This window comes from Pyxicephalus adspersus, chromosome 12, assembly GCF_032062135.1.
Source record: "Pyxicephalus adspersus chromosome 12, UCB_Pads_2.0, whole genome shotgun sequence".
Classification (NCBI taxonomy): Eukaryota; Metazoa; Chordata; class Amphibia; order Anura; family Pyxicephalidae; genus Pyxicephalus; species Pyxicephalus adspersus.
The window spans coordinates 763,797-764,889 of NC_092869.1; the positions used below are offsets into that span (position 1 = coordinate 763,797).

Here is a 1,093-nt window from a genome sequence, read left to right on the forward strand (position 1 = left end):
AGAATATAAAACCACTTTAATGTGTATATAGCAGGAAGCTGTAATCAGGCTTGTGATGGGAGGGGCTTATCTGTAACATAGGGGAGGGGCCTGGATGGGTTTGTGTGGGTAAAAAAAAACCCGGACTCTTCATAATGATTGACGTCTGTGCGGCCATCTTGTTCTGAGTAAATTGAACAAATCAGCAGACAGCCTGTTATAGCCGGCCAATGAGCAGTGTTTATTTTTTTGACCTTCACAAGTGCCGCCGTTTCCAGTAATTGCCGGCTGTGTCCCCTCTTCCCCCGGCTGCTCCTCGTTCTGCATGTAGGTCCCATGGTGTCACATCTGCAATATCCGGCACAGCCCTTATCAGCCCCATCATTTATTAGTGCCGGGAGGAGCGCCACATTGTGGGTAACGGGCCGCTCTGCGTCTGCCTGGAGATTCACAGGAAGACAATTTTCCATTTATTAACTAGAAGAAAATATTTCTGAATGACTGCAGGGCTCAGACTGGGAGAGAATAAAGCAGCACACAGAGCCAATTGGTGGGGGGGGGGCCGCAGTGCTCAGAAACAAGAGGAGTAGAGCAAATGAGTTCATCCATCTGATGCTTCTCCTATCCAATCACAGGCTGGGGGAGGGACAAGACCTGTGGGTGTGACGGTACTGCAGCTGATAAAAGTCAGGTCTGCGGCCCTCCATACATGGCTGTGCTGTGAGTCTGATCTGGGTAAATCTCAGGACTGGATGGATAGAATTACAGATTTTTAGGGTGGAGTGTTGGGGAAATAGGGACATGAGTGCTTTGTGATTGGTGTAATATGGGGACCATAGGGGGCGCTGTTTTCTTTGTATCGGTAGCATTGATGGGTTTCCTCCTCTCTCAGGCCTACGGAGGAGATGGTGAAGATGGTTCTGAGCCGCCCGTGTCACCCCGATGATCAGTTCACCACAAGCATTCTGCGCCATTGGTGCCTGAAGTATGACGACCCCTTGGCCGAGCACATCAAGTCTTTACTCATCAAGAACAACAGCCTGCCCCGAAAACGCCAGAGGTAAGGAGGGCATGGGGTATTATAGGTCATAGTGGTCAAGGGTCCCCAAAGGTC

The 1,093-nt window shown here is 50.1% G+C and overlaps 1 protein-coding gene across 1 annotated transcript in view; it reads left to right on the forward strand.

Annotated features, from left to right (window-relative positions):
- The window catches only part of INTS3 (integrator complex subunit 3), a gene marked incomplete at its 3' end in the record, with an annotated part of 35,522 nt that overhangs the window by 28,668 nt on the left and 5,761 nt on the right, over nt 1-1,093 (forward strand). Inside the window, 1 exon segment of the mRNA XM_072428653.1 lies at nt 872-1,039. Coding sequence (XP_072284754.1) covers nt 872-1,039 — 168 coding nt within the window.